The 21,431-nt window shown below is 34.4% G+C and overlaps 1 protein-coding gene across 1 annotated transcript in view; it reads right to left on the reverse strand.

Moving 5' to 3' along the window:
• LOC147073551 (uncharacterized) overlaps positions 1-21,431 on the reverse strand; it is a 61,573-nt gene that overhangs the window by 33,706 nt on the left and 6,436 nt on the right. Inside the window, exons 2-9 of the mRNA XM_085944659.1 lie at positions 15,148-15,272; positions 14,141-14,298; positions 9,769-9,932; positions 8,060-8,289; positions 6,228-6,404; positions 4,283-4,428; positions 2,924-3,105; positions 1,259-1,461 (exon numbers count right to left, since the gene is read on the reverse strand). Of these exons, the coding sequence (XP_085800785.1) occupies positions 1,259-1,461; positions 2,924-3,105; positions 4,283-4,428; positions 6,228-6,404; positions 8,060-8,289; positions 9,769-9,932; positions 14,141-14,298; positions 15,148-15,272 (1,385 nt within the window). The remainder of the gene's footprint in view (positions 1-1,258; positions 1,462-2,923; positions 3,106-4,282; positions 4,429-6,227; positions 6,405-8,059; positions 8,290-9,768; positions 9,933-14,140; positions 14,299-15,147; positions 15,273-21,431) is intronic.

Below are 21,431 nucleotides of genomic sequence, written 5' to 3' on the forward strand. Positions count from 1 at the left end.
GCGACGCTTTTCTTGAATTCTTCTCGGACGTAGCGCCATCTGTCATTCAACAACATAAATAATTTCGTTCAGTTTGAAATACGAACGACGGTTAAATTTGTTCATACAAAAATAATAAAATCGCAATTAAAAAAATGGGAGGGTGGGGTTAGGAGGGTGAAAATTTGGGGTTATAGGTATTTTCTGATGCTAAATAATAAAAAAAATACAAAAAAAAATGTCAAAAAAATAAAAGAAATTTTTTTCTGGATAGAGATAGCCTAATCACCTAACGGTATGAAATATACTTGTTGACCTATTCTCATACCTAACAAATATACATAAAAAAAATCATAAAAATCGGTCGAGCCATTTCGGAGGAGTGCGACCACAAACATCGTGACACGAGATTTTTATATATATAGAGATTGTCGCAATGAATTAACATATTTCTAAAAAGAAAACATTCGTTTCAAATATTTCCAATTATTCCATAACTATTGATCCAATGTTGATTTATAGTACATCCAAAAAACGTTGAATTTGAGAGAGATTTTCTTGTACCTGGACTTATAGTACCTATTTGTAAAATGTAGTAGTTATAAAATATTATGATCTATCTATACATATTTATAAAGGTCGACGTAATAAATAATGTATGTAATGTCGCTGAGTTTCAACAGCGCTATAACACTTTTGAAATAATTATTAAGATATACCTTTATATCGATGGATTCGTTATTAAAATCTCTACATGAAAATTTTATCGCCTCTTTCAAAATCCGCTACGATTAACTGTCATTTATGAAACAAAATCAATGCGTCTATCAAAACCCGCGATAACACTACTGAAACATTCAAAAACCTTTTTAGTTCAAAAAGTTTTTATTGATTTTCTCAACAAAATGAAAAAGTGTTATAGCGGGTTTTGAAACTCATGTTCTTTAGCTTGCTATAAATAGTGTTTTCAATAGATTTAATAGCTATATTTATTGATTGGTACTTTCTTTTTTTATTATAATATGTGAAATACCGGTATAGTTATATTCATTCAGTATTTCAATCTCTAGTAACATAATATTATATAATAGAACATCCCAACAAAATATCTTAGATCGAGTGAAATTTGAACACACATTTTTCATTTTCTAAGTAACTTAACCTAACCCTAAAACTGAAAGATGTGTGTTTGAATCCCCCTAGGTCCAAGATTTGTTCTATGATATTTTTAATTGGTATGTACAAAGACGTACCTACAGATAAAAATATAATGTATTACTTGTATGACCAGTTGTCTGGCCGCCAGCATATCCCTGGCGACTGCTGCTACATATTTAAGCTGCCTCGGTGAATAAGGGGGCGCCCCGGCGAGCCTGCGCCCCCGGGTGCTGCCAGCCGGCGTCGCTTCGGCTACCACCTGACCCCAGCGGCAGCACAGTGCACTCTCAAGGCGCTCGCCCGACGATGGAAGCATTTCACCGCCTGAAATTATAAATTAATAACTAACGACTACTAATTATGAGATTCAATCATCGCAGCTCATGGGACACGATGGGTCCCAGGAGGAAACGGAGCAACGGAACTTGACATAGATAGAAGTTGGTCTATCATACAGTCTTAACTATACCTATCCATAGCCTAAAAGACATTGAATCTATCTTGATAATAGAAAAATCATTTTGTACTTAGGCAATAAATGTTTTGAGATAATATAATAATAACTCTACAGCAGTTATTATTATTTTTTAATTTAGTTTAGCCGGATATTTTTTGAAAATTTTGAATATGGTGTACCTTACTCCTACGCATACCCAGAGTACTGAGGTAAATCCACCCCTGCCCTCGACCAATTAAATAACTAATAAATTACCCCTACTGATAACACTGTTGTGAATGACTCAGATATAATATTCTAAAATATGAATGACCAAAGGTCGTCTATTGTCAGGCTGCGGCACAAAATTACGAGTTTCGTTAGTACCTAGTGCTGTTATTGCTTAACTACGAATGCAACGGGGTAACCTGTTTTCAATAAATGAAGCTTTTTGATTGCACATTTCATTCGAATTAATAATTAATTTATTACATATACCATGTTTATTTCAATATGGAACAACCACTATTTTCTACAAACAGCTTACCAAATTCCATTCGAAGTAGAAGCAATAGCTACAGTGACGTCCCTAGACAAAATGCCGCCCCATTTTCATCCTTTCATAACTCCAATATCTTACTCTTAATCATAAATACAATATTAATTAATAGTCTACCATTCAAATAAAAAAAAACAAACTTTCCTGGCCTTTTTGTTGCAAAATCAGTAACTATGTCATCCGAATTAAATTTAAATGCCATCTCTGCGTCAATAGACAATTTTACGAGTCCACATTTTCAGATATATTTAATACCTAATACACCTGATAACTCCAAAAATCGCAACTGACTGACAATTTAAAATTAGATACATAAGTAGGTATGTACGTATAATTCTCAAATCAGCACATGTCATTTCTGGTCACCAAGGACGTAACATCCAAGGTAAATGGAAGTAAACTAGACATCGCAAACCCGACAAAAAAAGTCCTGTTAAACCTGATATGTTAACTATTACATTTTGTTTCCAACCAGTGAGCTAATTGTTTTAATGGTAAGATATTTCCGTCATTACTTTAGTCATTATCATTAGTTTGGGTAGCCATTACTAAGTATATATACCAAATGATTATCCTCGATTTGCCGCCCTTCGAGTAACCGCCGCCCCCAAGCTACGCTCAATCTGCCTACCCCCACGGGATGTCACTGAATAGCTAGCACTATGGTCAAAATTCACAGTTTTTGCCGCGGCCCGGTGAATGACACATGGCCATTTTGGAACAATATTTGATCGCATGATACGTCAAATTCTCTCTCTCACACCTTGGGTATGGTTTTAAAGAAATCTCACCGCTCTCCGTCTTATGTGACGACTCCTCGTGCATGCGTTTCAGGAACCCTTCGAGGCAATCCGTGTCTCCACGCCAGTCGCGCTCGCCGATGCGCGCGCCCCTCCACACGGATAGCTTGACGACGTCACATCCGGGAAACAAGTAATGGCGGCCGGTTTTCGCGCGAATCTGTCCTAAGAGGCTGTTCAAATATTAATGCAATCAACGTAATGTATTTATTATGTACTTCAAGAATGAGGTCATTAACTTCTTGAATATATTTCTTAATGTTATGCGGCATGGCATAGTGTAAGTAGTCAGTGGTACTCAATATTTTTGTAATAGCGACACACCGTAGATGTGACATTTGCCATAATAACCATCTTAAAATGATAGTTTTAGATTTTTACACATTTCGTCTGTGCCGAATTAATTATTCTTTACAACGTTTTTATTAGGTCGTATTCTTGTTTGTCCGGTGGTTGTTTGTCCGGTACAAATCTTGCAATCGATTTTTAACTAACTTCCCGACTAGCTAGACATTTGAAGCTTTTAGAATATATCAGAACACGATTCCAATGCATTCTTTTAATACTTTTAGCCGTTTTTAAGCAGAATTGAATTCATTTTCAGTTAATTCTGTTTTGTAAGGAAAGTTATTTCAGAAAAATCCGTAAAAAGTAAAAGACTATTGGTTGCTAAGGGGGTTGTCCTAGCAACTAAATTATTAATATATACGTGTAAATGACATTTAAGTATTCTATTTGTTTGTTTGTTTTTTATTTATTTCATATGAAGTACAAGTTTGAGCATATTGAGCATAACAATTCAACAGAAAATTTTAAAACGTTGTACGTAAAAAGTTCTTTTTATCTTGTAATTATTATTAATACTATCATACGATGGTACTTTCAATGGAAATTGATGGAAAATAAAAGTGATGTCGAACCGGGCATCGAACTTGCACTAAAAATTTTACGGCTACGCTAGTTTGACTTATACGGTATTATAAAATTTACTTGCTGTACGTAAAATAGCATAATATAGAACGCGTAACGTAGGTGGGTAGGTTGGTGGATTGTATAATGTCTCAAGAGCAGTTACCCAAGACTAAAGTCGCCATGCACTCAAATGTGCTTTGACTGAATTTACATGACTTTAAGTTAAGGTACCCATAGGAGAGATGAGCATAAAAAGTGGATACTTGGAAGATGGAAGTACACCATAGTCCATTCGGTATACTTCATGCATTTCCAATAGTAACCGCTACACATCAGTTTACTGTCAAACATAATGCCAAGATCATTTACAATTGATATTCGCGAGAAAACTAAAGAATAAAAGTAGTAGGGCACAATGTAGCATGAAAATTATCTTACGTATCGAAAGTGCACAGTATATGGTGTGCCAGATGGACAGAAGACCAGGATCGTAGATCTCCGGCTGGCGCCCGAGGAGCAGGACACTCCGCACGCCACAATAACGCCTCTTCTACCATGAAACGGCTTACTGCTCTCAGGGGAGGCTGTAAATAATACAATATGTTGAATAATTGTAATTTTAAAATAGTATATAAACATCCGATATAATATGTAATTAGTATTACTGATTATAAATGAAACAGTCCAACAACAGGTTTGTACCGGCAAGCATTATAATATATAATATTCTGCGCAATACGTAATGCGCATTTACTAGTCATGGAAAATGAGTCACTTAGAGTGAAATGCAGAACATTTTTCATAACTAAAATTTCCTTAGCAGAAAACATTATGCAGAAACATTGTCCTTAGTTAAGATCATGTTGTCTATGGTTCATCTCGTCTTAAAGCTTCGTTCGTTTTTTTCTATTGAAAATAATGCCATATTTGAAATTCTCTTTCCTATAGTTTAGGTAAATTATTTTGTAATTGTTAAACGATGACAAAAATATGACAACTACACTTTACAAATGCAATAACTATAAATACGTAATTATACGACTCCACAGGCACCGCATGATATATTTTTTAACATGGTAACACTAGCGTCAAGTGTCATTCTGTCTGGCATCTTGTATGTCTGCGGGCTGGCGTATAAAAAGTAAAATAATATTCTGCAAGTACATGCCAAACGAAATAACATAACATCTATATCCACATTGAGATAAATTGTTAAATGAATTTGAGTGTATGGACTGTTTTATAGACACGCGAATTTATTTTGACAGCAGCTGTCAGTGGTAAATGGTAATACAGAAGAGGGCGTGTTCATAACAAAAGTACTCTATGGTTAAGGATTCCTTAACTCTATAATCAGTATAGTCTATACTTAAATCATCCTTTTCGGCAATTTATCCTTAAGATTGAAATATTTGATTCTGCATTCCGCTCTTAAATACGAACGAAAGTCTTCGTGTCAACTACAAATTTAATGTCTCGTTCTGATTGATTAGATCATTCGAGTAATATATATTTCTAAATAAATATAAAAGTTAAAATAAATTCATTCCACTGCAATCGGAAAAACGTGATCATTTGCCAATCGAATTTCCATTTTGACCATAGTGCCCACAGTAGAGTATTGGTAGAGTGACCGCTTCTGAAGATGTGAGTCGCAAATTCGTATCCACATACTCGGTTAATTCACATATTATTTGGCATATAATAAGATAAGAACTGTGTGCAGCAGTGACTGTCTTTGGCGCAAATGACGCCATCGATTCCTCATATGGTTTAAAAAGGGACCTCGAAACAGCCCAGACTGGTCAATGGTCATACAGATAACAAATTATACCAACATCATAAATTGATTACCATGTCTCATAATATTACCCAAATTATCCCTGCAACTAACATCAAAGGGGCCTTTAACGTCATAAATACTCAAAAAGATACGTACTTAAGCACAACAAATAAGCCACTGATATTATTATGTTTCATTACTGACAGCTTCAATAATTATTATTTTTATGTTACAGGGTGTGATTCTAGGAAAGGGATACTTTGATATTTTACTGCCTACATTGGAATTAATGGTTTTTATTTTATTTTATTTTTTTATTTGTTTCAAAATCAGTCAGTCTATCGGCCATTGCGTCGCTAAGCCAGCAACTGAATCTTTTAGTTAAGGAATTGGTTAAAAGCCGTTACCCGTAACGAAAAAAGGATCTTAATTTAACAACCACCGCCCACGTAGGTACCTACTGTGTTTTATTTAATTTTTTTTGTTTTTTAAAACGGCAATTTACCTTTTTTGCATTTTTTGCCGATTTCTTTACATAAATATTTTCTTCCCGGTGTCGTCACTCATCAGCATACATTCGCACAAATGAGATCGTAATACCTGCCCGCTGTCCCTGAGATGCTGCAGTATTCCAGTGGCGGCTCTCGAGACCCTCGCGAAGCCCTCGCCCCTCCCCGAGAGAAGTGCTCTCGCCCCGCTGGCCCACACTTGCCAACCCGCCGCGCGCTCGGACCACTGCACCCCGGATGCGGGGGCGCCAGCCACCACAAAGAAGCCCTGCAAAATGTATAATTGCGTTAAAAGAAAGTGAAAGTTTCGCTTAATTGGCGCGTATAAAATAACATGATCACTCAACAGTTTTCTATTTTGGAATGCTGTTTTCATTCTATTTCTCGGTACGAGGGCAGATTATAATAGGCAGACGTAGAAAGCGCTTAGTTGCAAAAATTGACAAATATCGATCACCGGAAAACTTTAAAATTTGTTTTTTTGATTCCATGAATAAACATAACATGATATAACAGAACATGAATAAACAGAACGGTGACAAAACACAACATGAAAAACAGAACAGTGACAAAACAGAACAACGATAAAATAGAAATATAACTGTTGGGAATAGTGGATTGTTTTGAGGATCGTAAATAAGCAACGTAGTTTTAATATACGATTAATTTTATTTATATTAAGCTGCATGAATATTATACAGAAAGATCACATTTTATATGTGCGCGTTACAAATAGCCGAAGAGAACAAATTAGTATCACGCCGCACACACAGGTGCGGCGTAAGAGTGGGAAGAAGAATCTGTCTCCCTCTTACAAACAATAATCGGTATCTAGCAGCGTCGCACAGCGAGCGCTAGATGTAAACAAGTACTTCTTTATTCTTATATTATTAATTATATTATTTAATTATATTGTTATATTATTCAATTAGACGGCTATCTCTCAACAATAACAATTAATATTGAACTTGTCGTATCTCTATTATGTTGTATAGTTTTTTAGGTAATAATACAGACATACTTACGCCGTAAAAAATGAAATTATATAATTTCTACATTCCTAATCACTGGAGAGCCTCAATTAAACGGGACTCAACTCAGTATTGCCGGCAAGCTAGGTATATTTCGTCTTAATCAATCAAATATGTTCAAAATGCTTGGGTGACTAGTTACAACGAAAAACTGAGTTTAATATTTTTGTAGAGATAAAAAAGGAATAGGAAGAACGGTTATAAAAACTAAATAATGCAGTGATCCGCGACGTCGGTTAGTAATTAGGAATTAATATATACCTACCTTAATTTAATATACCAAAACCGATAGCCAACATTATGACGCAATTCGGTAAGCATTTAATGTAACAACAACTAGTTAAAATATCATGATTCAATAAGATTCCCGTAGCTTAATTGGAAAAGCATACTGGCGCGAGTCCAGCAGATACAGGTTCAAGTCCCGTCGGATGTCGTAATTTTTTCCACAAACTGATTTTTTCTAGTGTGTATATGCATGAGATGTTTTCAAATGATGTATATTCAGTATATAGAATGTTGCATTCTGAAAGCTTGTGTCTTATTCGTTGAATAAAAGAAATAGTTTATTATATTGTTCTGAAGTCGTGTGTTACGGATTTAAATCACATGTGTCTTGTTGGGAGGCAACCAAAATTCAGATCGGATCATTGAATAATATACTACGCATTATATTATTATTATCTACTGAATTTCTAACCATGACAGTATTTTTTGTCATCACCAAATAAAATGTTAAAACCTTTAGGTAAGCGCATTTAACACTTAAAATTCATTTTAGTATTGATTCAAATTCTACCTATTGTGCGATAAACAAGTTTAGGAAACGCTGTGATAGGCAATACAAATAAAAGCAAACATGGCAATGAATACAAACAAAACCATAGATCACCGTCTGCGCAGCCCTGTAGAGCAGCAGCGCGTCCGGATGTCCGAGCGGGGCCCGCGCCGGGAAGTCGCTCCCGGCCGGCCACCCCGTGTACGAGATGCCCAGCACCAGTTTCGCCTCCACTCCTCGCGTGCCCAGAACCCCGCCGGCCATCCGGACCCGAACCCAGGGGCTTCCCTCTACGATCGCTATCCGGAAGTCGCGCGGAGAGGGGAAGTGGCCTTCTTCGTTTACTGAAAGAAAGTTTGATGCTCTGTATATCATTTGCGTAAATGGGGAGAATTAGGCAAATGTATTCATATTGTGATCAGTAAATACATATTACAAATAGTGGTATCGTGAGGCCGGAGGGCACCGGGTTGGAGACTCGGGACTTATTTACCAGACCGAAGAGGACTATGGTACTTCTTCCTGTTACTTCGGTACTTTGGTACTATAGTTCTCATCAATTTATATGAAAAAAAATAATTTTAAACCACGTTCATATAGAAAAATACGTCAATGTTATATTTTTTTAATCTTGGGAAAAAAATGATGATGAAAAAATTTATTCATAAACAATAAATTTGATACAAAAATGTGAGAGAAACAATTAGTTCAATTGCCAAATTATATTGCCTTCATGTCAGATGATAAAACACAAGAAATACCCGCTGACTATCCTTAGATATTATCAATATTGGCGCGTTTCGTTTATGTGACAAATGAATATTATGATTCAGACGTAACTATTAAAATAACATAATATTCTTTAAGGGGGGACATGCTCAGCGTACGTCAAAATGGAGCTTTTATGCTATTTTCAAAGCATGATCCTGTAAATTCATTAAACGTTGTATATATATATTGCTATATACATAATTTTGATGCCTTATTATCTTATTTAAAAAAAAAATCGGTTAGGTACATGTTCACACGCGTTAATATGATCAGGAGTAAGAACTTCATTTATCGTTTGTCAATTTATGTCTACGGCCATATGTTGTAGCTTAGCCACTGGAAAATGCCAATAGAAATGGCGTATTTCAAAAAAATACTACCTTATTCTTAGGTAAAGCAAGCAAACATTATTCGTAGAATGTTTATCACATTCGAATGGTCAAAAACATAGCTTAATCAGTATCTTTAAATGTGTAAATCTTGCCCGTTTTTTGAATAATAAAATGCCTAATTCTTGTCAAATTTGGGATCACAGAGATTATCAATTTAATTTTTTATTGTAAATATTTCACTATAATAATGTCGACATTTATTTTACTAATAGTTTTATAAATGCTTTTAAAAATTAATAAATATAAAATTTTTTAACACCACTTCACATGGACGTACTGAAATATAACTATATTCTAAAACATTAGAGCTAGAGGTTTAAAAGAATACTATTTTATGTAATAAAAATACTTTATGCAGTCATCAAATGTTTAAAATAAATATAAAGGATAATAAGGCTTCAAAATTATGTACATAGATTATCTACAACGTTTAAGGAATGTCCAGGATCATGCTTTGAAAATAGCATAAAAGCTCCATTTTGACGTACGCTGAGCATGTGGGCCGTTAACACGTGTTTAAGTTTATCCCATATTTCTCAACACTCGAGAATTGTATATTCTTAAATCCAGAAGGTAACCCATTCATTGTTTGGGTAACTTGCTCTAACCCGTATCAAATAGTGAGAGATCTAACCTACTTAATATTATTATTGCGTTTACCATTTCCATAGAAACATTGCTCTTTCAGTTTGAGCGCTTGCAGGTGATGATGTGTGATAGATGACAGCAGAAGACCCGGCATTGCTCCATCCTGGCTAGGAGTCTCTCCACTCCCTGATGCTGCCAGAGCCAATACCTCGACCCATCGCTCGACCACTTTGTCTCTAGAAAATAGAAACTATATAATATATAAAACTTCACAACCATATTTTTTATGATAAGTTTAAGCCAATGACAATTGTGAGCATTTAACCGAATTTGGGCGAATATTAAAGACTGTTCACACGCAAGTTGACAACATTATAAAAACGGCAACTCGGCTGGATTTTCTTACAAGGTGGTCCTGTTATACTATGTTACATATATATTAGTTCAATTACATGTTTTGCATGTTTGAGAGATTACTCATTAGGCTAGATAATTATGATGAATGGATAAGTAGAAATATTACAAATTTCTAAGATAGTTAGTACATTTACATTAGGTACGTGTTTAAGACAGACATTTTTTGAATTTATACTTCTTTAGGTGCGTTCGGAAAATCAGATCAGAGTGGAATTTTTGCGTGTGACATGTAACACATAATTTATTTTTTCACACAAAAAAAAACACTCTCGATTGGATTCGAACCAACGATTGTTCGGTTATCAGCCGAACGCACAACCATTACGCCACAGAATGATACTGCAATAGTGACGATTATACAGTATAATATTATAGTTTATAATTATTCCGTTGCATAGGCAGCGAATTTATTATTGTCGGCCATTTGCAATTCCTTACGTAAACAAACTATTAAACGTCAGAGTGGCAGTTGTTACTTTAAAAATAAAAACAACGATGAATAATTATATAATTTAGTAATATAAGTTAAAGTGTATAGAAATAAAACAACGACGTTCCAATAAGCGGTCCTTTTTCTTGAGTGTGTAACTTAACAAGATAATTAAGAGCTAGTCGAAGAATCTAGGTTGTCACAAGTTTTGTTTTTGTTTTGTTACTCCAAAGAAGTATAACTTCTAACGCGCGTTCATAAGTACACACACCGATTTTTTTTATTGCTGTCTTGTTGTAAATATTTAGAATTTGTAATTTGGAAAGTTTACTATAGGAAAATAAATTAATTTAAATTTGAATTTGTCTATGACTGTCTACAGTATTTATTTATTTATTAAAATATTTTTTATAATAATCTTCTAATGATATATTTTTGGGGGTGTGGACAGTAATCAAAAATGCGTGCAGGACGTTTGGGTAAAAAAAAAACTTTTCTAAAATATATTGCTAGCTTTAAGAGTCTGCGAGTGAAATGATAAATTTATATGTAAGTATTACATTTTATTAATAATTTTCATTTAAAATTTGTATTCAATACGTATCTAAAAACATTTTAAAGTTTTTTTTTTAATTAAAAAAATTAACTAAACAATTTAGTATGTATGTATACGTTATACTATAGTTTTACGCCCACGGTGACCGAGCGTCGCTTTGTAATCTCGTGGGTCCCAAATTCGAATAATGGATCCGGGAAATACACATATTGTATCTTAATTTGTGTTTGTAGTCAGAGAATAGACCTAATAGGTTGAACAAGTGGTCACATCCATTTTTCGTAAAAACAAAATCTGTTAATACGACCTAAACTCTGTGGAGGCCCATATGATCCTCTAAGAATCGAACATGATGAAATAGTATAGCTTTAATAAATTCCACAGTTTACTCAGGTGAGAGCAACACATAAATTAGGCAGCATAATACATGATAATAATAAATATGTCAGTCATTTTGACTTTTACACAACATTGCCCGTAGGCAATCCATTGTAAATGGATATAATATTAAATTCTTAAAGAATTTTATCAACACATTAGTCAAAAAACTTTTAATGTTTCTCTTTACAAAATATCAACTCACATAATCCAGCCAGTCGACATTAGCAGATAACCACTCAAAAGTGATAACGATAAAAATACAAAGTGTTTTGCGTTAAAATAACAAAACAATATATACATACTGAGCTTTGTAGGTTCGTCGATAAAATAAATTATATATAATACATAATTTTCCGTATATTTCATCTCACTTTGTCGAATAATCTGTTATTTAGATCACTTTTAAACGCCCTCGCGATTTGCTAAAAAACAAATTCGTGAAAACGTATCAATATAATTACCTTCCGAATAAAATGAGCTTACATTTGGTTGGTTTTGTGACGTCACATTTTCTACAATCCTCCCCAACGCCTACGTAACAATTCACCACATTAAATCAAACCACATCCCCCTTAGGATATGAAGTCATAATAATATGGACAAAGCGTATGTATGCTCCACAATTATTGCCGCGTTCACACGTCTCGATTTTTGTCGTTCAACAAGTCTAGTTTCCCCATAAAACGGTTTTTGAACAATTTTGAGTGGTATATGTTTTTAGATACATATTATTGCTACCCATATAATGGCCAAAGATTGAGCTTTAATAAACGCATAAAACCGTCAATATGTATGGTCAAAGATTAGGGTAAATTTCAAAACCTGCTAAAATGGTCGAGTGTGCTTTTCAAAAACCCCTCCCCTGAAATGGATAAATAAGCCAATCGCGCTGGCGCGAATCCAGTGATTACAGGTCCGAGTACCGTCGGACGTATTTTTTTCAAAAAAAGGTCTTTTCTGGTATTATGTATAAGTATTCAATAAATTTTATAATGTAAACATAATTTTTATTCATAATTTTAGTTACTTTGACTATTTTTTGACAAAATATATTTTTAACTTTTACCAACCACATTTATTTTTTTCTCAAAAAAAAAAAATAACCACGATACGCCTTTAGCGATTCAACGCCTTCATGCATTGCTATAATAATTTGTGAGTTTCAGAACCCCCTAAAATGATAGGTAAGTTTCAAAGTCTCATTTATTCTCTTAGTGAAATATGCTAAAAGTGAGTAAAAGGTATTAAACAAAACACTCTTGTATGAATGTATGAATCAAATAATAAATACATAAAGTTTACAGATTTTATAGATACTTATGAGTTTTTCTCAGTTTTCTCTAAACTACGTAAAGTCGTTTAAGGGGATTTTGAAACTTGGCATATAATAGCAGATCAACTTTGACATGTATTCTAAATATAAAACTAAAGTAGATATGTACATCAAAAAATAATAAGGGAGTCAAGTATGACGTAGTAATTAGCAATTCAAAATCCTATTATACTCTGTGTATTAAATGTTGATTCAGAGCAAGAATCCAATGAGTTGGGCGACTGGTAATTATTTCCTGTTCCATTCCATTCCCCGTAAAAAAAGTCTTTTAATATATCTTACCAGTGTGAATGCACATGTCAGCCTAGGAGCGAAAATTATAATAATTACACTTAGTAACGACTGCAAAAAATCTCTTAGTATACTTGTTGTATAAAATAATTCAATTATTGTGATAAACGACATTTTCGCGTTTCAAGCGTAAGTTGTTAGTTATATATCATCTTTGGCAGATAATATAAAGGTGGTGGTGATGGAAGATCGTTCTTGCTTGGTTGTTGAGATGTAGGTTTATTGGTTGATAAAATAATACACTGAATGCAATAATAAATAATATGATGACATGAGATTATAATCGCAAGGTAATAATGTACTGATAAGATCGATCTGATCAAGAGATTAATAAGAATGCACTGAGAGACTTGATTTGAATGGAATAACGGATGTACTCTGTGGAGTGAAGAACTCGTAACAATAGAAGTACCTACGTCTCGTGACGGACTCGATGAGTTGAGTGTAGATTCATAGATTGTCTTTCTTATTTATATCACTGCAGTACATAATATATTACCATAGATATTGTCGTAACTCTCAATCAAAACAAACACTACTGGTCTAGTTATGATTGACGAAACGCTCACAATTATTATTATTGCTATAATGATTTATTTTAATAAAAAAACCGACATATTAAAGTGTGTCATTTATTTGACGTTGACTGGTATGACTACTACACGTCAATTTCTTTATTCCAGTGTTATTAACCGATAAGCCCTTTACTGCAATAAACATGATTAATCAAAATAAAACAGCCTTATCGATATTCATTTGTACCATTTTTTCGAAGACTTTGTACTGGTTTTCAAATATATGGATTATCGATCATTACAATGTATTGTGTGAATTAACACATATTAAAATAATAATAATTATGATTTCTTCTCACCATAAATGTTGACTTATTTATTTTTGGAAATATACAACTTAGCTTATAAACATGTATCTTTCTAAATTCGTAGTCTCCTCGTAGGGCTTGTATTTCAAAACTTGTCAGCGATAAAGTATTCATTATTTTGACATTTATTAAAATTAATCTAATCAAAGTTACCTTCTCATGAATCCAGTTGGAGTGAGGAACTCTTGCCAGTCGTCCAATTTTCTATCAAGAGGGCGCAACCTTGCACATCCCGGTGGACCTTCGGCGACCTCGCAGTTTCCTTGGAGACCATCCAGTACCACCAGATACTCCAAGGAGCGAGATTTTACCTGTAATTAATATTAGGTTAATAACTTATGACCTAACCATTGTAAAAAACATAGCTACAAGTACCATTATTTAAATCATTTCCTACTGAAGAAAGACATTTTTGATAACTGCTGGCATTCAAATAAGTCATTGTTATTTCAAACAAGTTAGAAATGAAGTTACAATGCGTTTCACTATAAAAAAATATATAAGTATATATACCTACATATATAATTACGAAAAAATCATACTAAACGTACATTAGAGCAAAAGTCCGTAAATAAACATATTGTCATTCTAAATACCTCCCAGCTTAACGTCATCAGGTACAAAGTCAATAGGTACTTAATTAATAGATTTATTTCATAATTATATTTAAATCCATCACTGTGTGGTTAGGACGCCAAGCTCGCTGTAATCTCTAGCGGGGCAGTTGGTTATTACCAGCAGACTCGGCTAGTTATTAAATAATATTTTATTATGTCATAATATTATTATTGTTAGATTTGCTTTAAATCAGATGCATTTTTATTTTTTATCATGAACCAAAATCAGTCGTTATAGTCTGACTTCATAATAATATTATGTTCGCTTGCAATAATATATTGTATCAAGGTTAAAAACTATATTATTATTTAACTAGGCAACAATTTTGAAAAATGGGATGATTACACTTTTGATGTAACTCAATTTAACCTTCTAAATTGGTGACAGATAAAATTGCTAATAAATAATTATTGGTAGTAAAAATGTTAATATAAAATACACACACAAATCGCTATCTAATTCTCGTTAAGAGAAATGATAATATTGACAACTTATTAGTGAATACATTTGAAATAATTAGTAAGGCGTATATTGTAATTTACCAGCCGTTCTTTGTGAAGAATGACAAGATGTTTTGACTTGAATCTGGCATCTTTTAAAGCAGCTCCGTAAACTATCCCCTGTACCAAACGTTCAGCGACACTCTCCACTTCAGCTGTCAGGGGATCTTTAAATAAAAATACAATATTATTACACAGTAATGCAAATGTACCGAATGCTAGATGCATTCTTTTAAAAAATAAAAATACCATTATATATGTGTCTTGAATTATCTGTGACGCATGACGGAACATAATATTGAACATACACGTATAAACGGAAATTTAAAAATTTGTTTATTTTAATCGAGTCGTGTAAGAAAACAAATGATGCTCTAATAAAAAATTGACAAAGTGATTAGTGTATCGATAAATTAGTGTGCTTTCTTAAATATTTAAGGGTAATTATAATAGGGATATTGTGCTGTAACCTACTGTAACCTTAGGCAATCAACATACACAATCAAAAAATAGAAACATCATGGATGATGAAGAACCACTAGCTAAGCGTCGCCGCTTGACATATTATGAATGAGGCATTGGCGTGCTCGGCTAAGTCAGGAGACTCTACAAACATTCTGCGAGGCTGATACAGCTAATCACAATTGAGTCTGAAACACCTGTACAGAAACAGTAAGCCTGGACATAAATGTAAACGTGTGAGAGAGAGGGAGAGAAGTGGAAGACGTATCAGAATGTTGACAAGTGGTGCTGCCACCTGAAAATATTTGCCAGCTTTAAATAATAGTTGATAAATCGCTGCCTGATTTCCAGATTGTTCTATTTCACATTTTTAAGCAGAATGACTTTTTAATGCCATTTTGTTCTATTTCCAGAACTGTGTTTAACCCATTAGTCAGAATACAAAAATTATGAACGCATTTGTCGATAATCTCGAAAATAAGTTATTCTTTTATATGCAGAACAGAGTTTTTAATATATGTTGTGCAATTATTTCAATGTGAACTATCAAATTGCTCTCCTGAGAATTTTGCAGAAAGTGACATAGAACAACCTGGGAATCAGACAACTATATATATATTGGTGGTGCAATTTATTATTTCAATGTGAACTTTCAAATTGCTCTCTTGAACATTTTACTGAAAGTGACATAGAACAACCTAGAAATCAGGCAGCGAAATATGTTATTTTAACATTGAAATTATGCATACATTATAGGACTTCAATCTTCTATTGCATTTCATAATATGTATCACAGCATAACCTAGAAATTTACGTTTTTATTAGATAAATTTTTGAAGATATTTGCGGAAAAAAATGTGAAATTAAATATTCTCAAAAACACACCTATTAGAAATAATCTTGAAAATATATAGGTGCCGGACAGGACTCGAACACGCATCCATCGGATTATTGACAATGTGCTGTACTAATTTAGTCACCTGCACCATACTTAATTGCGAAGAAGACTATGCAACGCCCAAGATACTCAATCGGTAATGTGTCGTCTTATAGTGTGGTGGGAGTCCCGAGTCCGAATAGCAGATCTGGAAAATTCACTTTCCTTTTTTCTCTCAATAATACGGACCTAATAGGTTAAGCAAATGGCTAACATCTGTGGAGGCCCATATTATGATCATTTTAGAATCGAGCGAGGTGATGTAATGTATGCAATTGAAGTAGTTATCAAACTTAGTTGATATTGGCGACCTGCTTTTGTGGTTTGAATCAAGTCACCAATAATAGATATTTACTTTGAATCCTAGCCAGCGTCAAAACTTCTTCAAATTTTAGACGACGTACCTACCTTAATTCATTTTCTAATAATTTTCAATAAACTATTTTTGTTATTCGACGAATATTTCAAAATCTTATGAACTACTCGTTAAAAAAAAGAATTATCTAATTTAAAACAAAATGTGTTTATTGTTAAGTAAGTGGCCGCGCGGCTTAAGCGTTGGACTATCACGCCGTGGGTCTCAGGTTCGAATCCTGGGTCTGGCAAGTACACATATTGTTTTTCAATTTGTGCGAGTCAGGATATGGACCTAATAGGTTAAGCAAGTGGCTGACATCCATTTCTCGTAAAAAACAAAATCTATCTATCCTAATATGATCCTATTAGGGTCGGACATGGTCGAAAAAAAAATATAATATTTTACAGAATTGTTCTTTGAAAAAAATTATACATCATTTTATTCATCAACAGTTCTACTAAATTATGTTTTGTACATTTATTTATATAAATAATAAATACATAATTGAAGTAGATTGTTTCAAAGAAGTCTATTCTAAAAAAAATCAAATGTGAGTTGGAATAGTTCTGTGCTCAGCTGACGAATAATATTCTATAATATTGTATATCTTGTCAACAGCCACTATGTAATGTCAAAAACCATTTTTTCACTAAAAAATATAATGTCACACTATCATTATTTATTTATTTAAGTATGCATTAAAAAACAATCATACACACAATAATATATTGTCTAATGAAAGCATTTTTTGTTAAAAAAAACCAATATTTGAAAAAAAACTCCACAATCAAATAATTATTTTAAAGTTTAATTAAACCATAGATTTTCGTAAGACGTGCTAGTGACAAGCATTTTACAAAACTGTTTGCTCGATGACACTAGCTACTTCTCTATAAAGTCGATAAGGTATCTGATGTTAAAACCATATTCCATAATAAATAAAACTCCCCTAATAAGTATATCAAAATAGTATGAAAAACAGTAATTAATATACAATTCTTTAACTAAGACCACGTGGCTAACCCACATAGATAGTATGTCCGCTCAATGCAATGAAAATTTTATATAAGTATTATCGTATTTCAAATTAACAACATTTAAAAATCTACCAAAATATTTTATTCACTAAGCTACTGTGTTTGTTTTAATGCTTGTATCTCCAAAATATCATGTTTATATTAATTTATTGCAATCAGTCAAAGCGTCTTCTTTAGTATGATTTAAAATTCTTAAAATCACAAATTATTACGGAAAAGTGTTACTACAATATTATTAACTAAATATAAAAACAATACAAGTGCATATATTTGTGTAATCGTTTGAATAAATCCACATCAAAGTTACATATTATTAATTACGAGTATTATGCCATTATAAATTCTACATAATATATATTCTACAATAGTAGGTACTTTAAAATATTCAAAAATTGCTTATTTTTTTTCTTTTCCATATAATTTATTAATTAAATCTACTAGTGCATATTATCTAAATTATTATTATAACGTTTTTCTTAGCTCGTATTCTTATTTGTCCGGTGGTTGTTTGTCTGGTACAAATCTTGCAATCGATTTGTAACTAACTTCCCGACTAGCTAGATATTTAAAACTTTTAGAATATATCAGAACACGATGCCAATGCATTTTTTAATACTTTTAACCATCTTTAAGTATAATTGATTTCATTTTCAGTTAATTCTGTTTTATATGAAAAGTTATTTCGGAAGAAATCCGTAAAAAGTAAAACTATTATTGTTGGTTGCTAAGTGGTTCTTAGCAACTAAATTATTAATATTAATATATACGTGCGTTACTATGGAAATCAATATGAAGTGTCAAAATGATATTTCAGTATATTTATTCAGTATTTCTATCAAGTACAATTTTTTTTGATCGTTTAAGCTAGTCAAGTCAAGTTTATATGATTCAATAGAAAATTTAAAAACGTTGTATATAAAAAGTTCTTTTTATCTTGTAATTATTAATTAATAAGTTTGGAAGGCATTATAACCGCTTGTACTGGAAAACAAATCATATCGACATGGGCACTTCTTTTACCAAGGTCCATAATTTAATCCTATGTATGTTTGTTCATATATCTATCATTTTAATTAGGTAGTATATTTCTCAATAACTGTATAATAATAATATAATGAAATAAATATGTAAATAATTTAACTTAATTGTTAAAAAAAGGTAAAGTCTAAGTATCTGTAACCGGTTAAATTAAATGGTAACACTCACGCTGTTAATTCCATGTTGCTTTAAGTGGTAACATTTTAAAGAGGTACATGCTGACTAGTGTGTTGTTATGAAAACAATAAAAACATTTTTAAATCATAAAGTACAATCGAATCATAGGAATGAAATTATAATAACTTTTCATACAAAGCAAACACAAGATTGAATCATTTTGAACGTATAAATTCGAATATTATGTAATACTGAGAAAAATACCACTAAATCTTTGTGAGTATGTACTTACTTATGTATCACTTATATCTATTTAAACTTCAACCCCTCATTTATTACATTAATTTATTAAACGAGCATTTCCTCAGTATAACTCTGTTAAAGAAATGAATATCAAAGTATATCATGTAGGCTCACTCTTAACAAGAATATTATAAAATCAATAATAATTTATTTATACAATTTAATATTTTTATAATATAAAAAATATATATATAAATAGTAATTTATAGCGTACTTAAGGTAAATTTACTTGTATTAATATACTGGTGGTCAACGGCTGGTCGGCCCCAAGTGGACACATTGACGCCAGTAGATGTGTTCATAGCAAAAGTTGGGAAATGCCAAACTGCCAGCAAGTCCCATCTGCTGGCCTCCCCGTGGCGACCTCCGGGCAATGCAGCGTACGCTGTAGCTAACAGCAGGGGGGTTTTATGGCGAGTGACCGGCGCCATAAAACTGGCCTTCTGGGTAAGGGAAGGAAATCCCCGACAGAAAAACCTGGTCGAGCCGACCTTCAGGGCCCTCGTGGCTCAGGCCTCGGGAGCGCTGGGCTAATCACCTTGCCTCCTTAAACGAAACAGATTAACAAAACACCTACACAGCAGCCTCGGACGACAACCGGCTCTGTAAAACGACGACCTTGCATGGAAATGGACAATGAAACAGGTAGAGTAATCCTCTCTAACAACTCGAGTATGCGCATTGGGACATATAATGTTCGCACCCTGCGTACCCCCGGAAAGGACCTGCACGCCACACGCATCATGCACACCTATGGTGTGGACATCCTAGGGCTGAGCGAAGTGCGCTGGAAAGGAGCCGGGAGAAAGTTGATTGAGGGTTACTCTATTGTCTACTCAGGTCAGGAGCAATACCATCGCCAGGGAGTGGCAGTGTTGATGTCAAAGAGAGCGGCCCGTTGCCTCGTGAAATATGAACCAATCTCGGAGAGACTGATACGTGCCTCCTTTAAGACGCCTGGTAGCTCCTTGACCGTCTTTCAGTGCTACGCCCCCACTGAGGATGCCGACGCGCAGACAAAGGATGCTTTTTACGATTCTCTCCACGCGGCAGTCTCCGCCATCCCCCGAAGAGACCGCGTGATTGTAATGGGGGATTATAATGCGAGAGTAGGAGCAGACCCGGTGCTTGGCCTCACGGTGATGGGACGACACGGCCTCGGTGACCCCAACGATAATGGTGAGCGGCTCGTAGAATTCGCCACTCTGAACGAGCTTGCAATCGGAGGCACTGTTTTTCCCCACAAAGACATTCACAAATATACGTGGACGTCTCCTGATGGACGCACGAGGACGCAGATTGACCACTTCTTATACAGCTTGAAGCACCGAAAGGAACTTCTCGACGTGCGTACTTACAGAGGCGCCGATATCCATAGCGATCATGAGTTACTTATTGGAAACATCCGAGTAAAACTCAGTCGCCAGGCGAGGCCTCCAAAGTGCGAACGAATTGACGTTGAGAAGCTCCGACGCCGAAGAATTCGGACCGACTTCGAAACTGCTGTACGAGATAGCGTAGATCGTATCTACGAGCGGCACAAATCTGAATCCGACCTCATTGAGGCGGACTGGAGCCTCATAAAGAGTGCGATTGTGTCGTCGGCTCGTACCGTCCTTGGTACCAGAAGGAGTGAGCAGCCAAAGTGGATGTCTGACGAAACGTGGGTTGAAATTGGTGAACGAGCCAGGCTGAAAGCCCTGAGAGACGAGGAGAGAGACCCCGACCGAACCGAGGACCGCCGGACTGACTACCAGACCCAAGACAGGGTAGTCAAACGATCCGTGCGGTTGGACAAGCGCAATTTTATGAACCGGCAAATTGAAGCGGCAGAGGAGGCAGCAAGCAGAAATGACACCAGGAAACTCTTCCGAATCACCCGTGAAGTCTGCGACAGGCGACCACCGACTCCCGGAGCCATTCGTGGTCCCAGTGGAGCAATAGAGTCTGACGCAGAATGCGTCAAGAAGATTTGGAAGAATCATTTCTGCGGAGTGCTGAACCGCCCACCCCCCTTGGATCCCTTTGACATATCTGCGGAAGCTTTACTTTTGGACATTCCCCGAGCGACCGA

Source organism: Rhyacophila brunnea, unplaced genomic scaffold (assembly GCF_057557595.1).
Source record: "Rhyacophila brunnea isolate RB1 unplaced genomic scaffold, BYU_Rbru_1.0 scaffold_17, whole genome shotgun sequence".
Classification (NCBI taxonomy): domain Eukaryota; kingdom Metazoa; phylum Arthropoda; class Insecta; order Trichoptera; family Rhyacophilidae; genus Rhyacophila; species Rhyacophila brunnea.